This window comes from Fragaria vesca, linkage group LG6, assembly GCF_000184155.1.
Source record: "Fragaria vesca subsp. vesca linkage group LG6, FraVesHawaii_1.0, whole genome shotgun sequence".
NCBI lineage: Eukaryota > Viridiplantae > Streptophyta > Magnoliopsida > Rosales > Rosaceae > Fragaria > Fragaria vesca.
The window spans coordinates 4,995,857-4,998,367 of record NC_020496.1 but is presented as its reverse complement, the minus strand read 5'-3'; the positions used below and the strand labels follow the sequence as shown (position 1 = coordinate 4,998,367).

The 2,511-nt window shown below is 35.7% G+C and overlaps 1 protein-coding gene across 1 annotated transcript in view; it reads left to right on the top strand.

The window, feature by feature from the left end:
• Window positions 1-254: 254 nt before the first annotated feature.
• The window catches only part of LOC101291637, a 3,959-nt gene continuing 1,702 nt past the window's right edge, over window positions 255-2,511 (top strand). The window contains exons 1-2 of the mRNA XM_004302366.1: window positions 255-334; window positions 622-682. Coding sequence (XP_004302414.1) covers window positions 272-334; window positions 622-682 — 124 coding nt within the window. The 5' untranslated portion in view covers window positions 255-271. The remainder of the gene's footprint in view (window positions 335-621; window positions 683-2,511) is intronic.

Genomic DNA, 2,511 nt, shown 5'->3' with positions numbered 1-2,511 from the left:
AAAAAAAAAAAAAACGGGGTAAAAAGAAAAAAATATAAAGAAAAACAAATAATGTGGGCTAGGCGGAGAGGGCTACGGCTAGGCGGCTAGTATGTGATGGGCCTAAACGGGTCGGGTGGTCCACCATTTAAATAAAAACTTTTTAAAAAGTGTTGCTTATTTTTCTCGCACGAAACGCTGCCGTTTTACCACTAAGCTCTGAAGTCAAAACCCTGTGAAATCTTAAAACCCTGAGAAGCAGAAAAGGCGAGACTCAAAGTTGAATGCTTCAATGGCGTGCCTCGTCTCCATGGCCTTCTCTATGCCTCTCTCTGCTTCACACACCTTCACTAATGTAAGTCCTCAATTCCCATTCCTCTTCCCCAAAACCAAAATCTCAGCTTTCATTCTTTTGATTCAAAACCACTATCTGGGTCTGTGCTGTGAAAAATGTTAGAATCACTTGGGTTTTGAAGTTAACACAACCAATGGTTCAATTTAGTTTCTGGGTGTTCCTTTTTTTTTTATGAGAAATTATATGGGAACTGTTAGTATCCAGATAATGATGCCCTGATTGCAAAGTTGGGTTGTGTTGTAAAATGAGTACTGTGTTTATTACTGACGGTTGTTATTCAATTTTAGGAAGTAGCTCTGAGAAAATCAGGTCTGGATAGAGTTTCAAGCCGAAGAATTTCCGGAACAGGTTTTACTTCTTTGGCCTCATTTTTCTCAGTTTCCATTGTGCTTACTAGGCAACTTCAAACATGATTAGTTAGTGTATACATCCTTTGTGTAACTGGCTCATCCATTTTGCATCGGAATTTAACGAAGTAATTTGACGTATGTTAGCTAGTTCCACCTATTACAATATAACTCTACCATTCAGAGTCTAAATTTACGTCATGATGTAACTAATTGGGTGTAAATGAATAGTTTCAGTTAAATTTAACATATGCAAAGCAACTGATAAGTCCAAAGTAGTTAGATTAATGCACAAGAGTATATAGTTCTACTTTATGAGCTAGTATAGTATAGTTAATTAAAGATAAGCATCCAGATTCCAGAGTAGTCCATATATATTGCAGTCCAGCTTTTCCCCACCAATATATAGATCACATATCTACATTTATTTGTAAAGGAAAATGATACAAACCAGCTTTTTACCAAAATTGTCCTGTATTCTTTAACTTCATTAGTAAGCTCATTCTTTATTCAGTTAGCAGAGCATATAGTTGGATTTGAGCCTAATTATTGATATGGTTTGCTTTAAACATTAGGATCTTCTTACAAACTAGATTAATAAGATTTTCAGCTTATGCAATCTCTAGCTAGCTAGCTAAGAATGTTTCTTTTAGTCTTATCTATTAGTAATTCAGGTTGTAGAAACTAGAAAGGTTCTTTCTATCAATTAAACAAATCTAAGGTAAAATTTTATTAAGTTTAGTATAGTGTACTGACACTAACGGTATTAAGTAATGGGGACGATCCAGAAAAAGCCTAGATACTTGGAGTGACTTGTGAGGGCTTTATGCCTCCTCTTTTTGTAGGCTATATATACCTTTCTTTAGTTTGATTGGCATCAGATCAATTGATGATAGCTGATGATTCTGTTGAAGTAATTTTAAGATAAATTAGCTTAATCTTGTAACTAGATCATTTTGAACAGGCCCATTTCCAAATCCAGGTTGAGAATATATGGGTTTGCAATTTGGTGTGAGACCCTTTGTTATTGTCTGGCCTGTTTTGAAGCATAAGCCTACTGATTTAATACAGTAAATTCAGTAATACTCAATCACATATCTTGCTTCAATGCTTCATATGTTTCAAAACATAAGCCTTTTGTTTAAAACAATAGTCTCATTACTGTCATAGATCGGATGGAACCATTACCCAAGTAAAGTCCATATACTACACTGTTTCTGCTACTGCTCAGAGAGTCTGTAGCAGTGAAAGAGTGACTAGGTTAACTTGTTAATGCTCCAAATTCTCCTATGGATGTTCCTTCTGTGAGCCGGTAAGTGATTCGTCAACGCTTGGCCAACTTGAGGGTGAGAATACTTGGATCTTCTCCTGAGAAAAACATAAAAAGCCAGAGAGAATCAGAGGCTCAAAACTTCAAATAGATCAGTACTTTCATCTTTTCTGCACAGTAATAATTTAACCAAACCTTGGAAAATATGAATATTGCTTTAGTGGAACAGACATACTATAAGAAAAGTAAGCTATACTGAATTAAGAAAAGTAACCAGCATAGTTATGTTAAGTGAGATCAAACAATTAAGAAAAGTAAGCTATACTGAATTAATGCAGGACCTCCCTTCACTCCAACGGGCAGTCTAAGCAGTGGCAGAGTTGCTCCCATATCATGCAACTGGCAAACCCTTAGCATTATACTTTCCATAATGACTAACGGTAAGCCGAAGAGCATGAGATGGCAGCTCTAACCACTACCTAGCCCACTCAATTGGAGTAATGGAAGCTCCTTTCCGAACTCGCATATATATATATATATATATATATATATATATATAT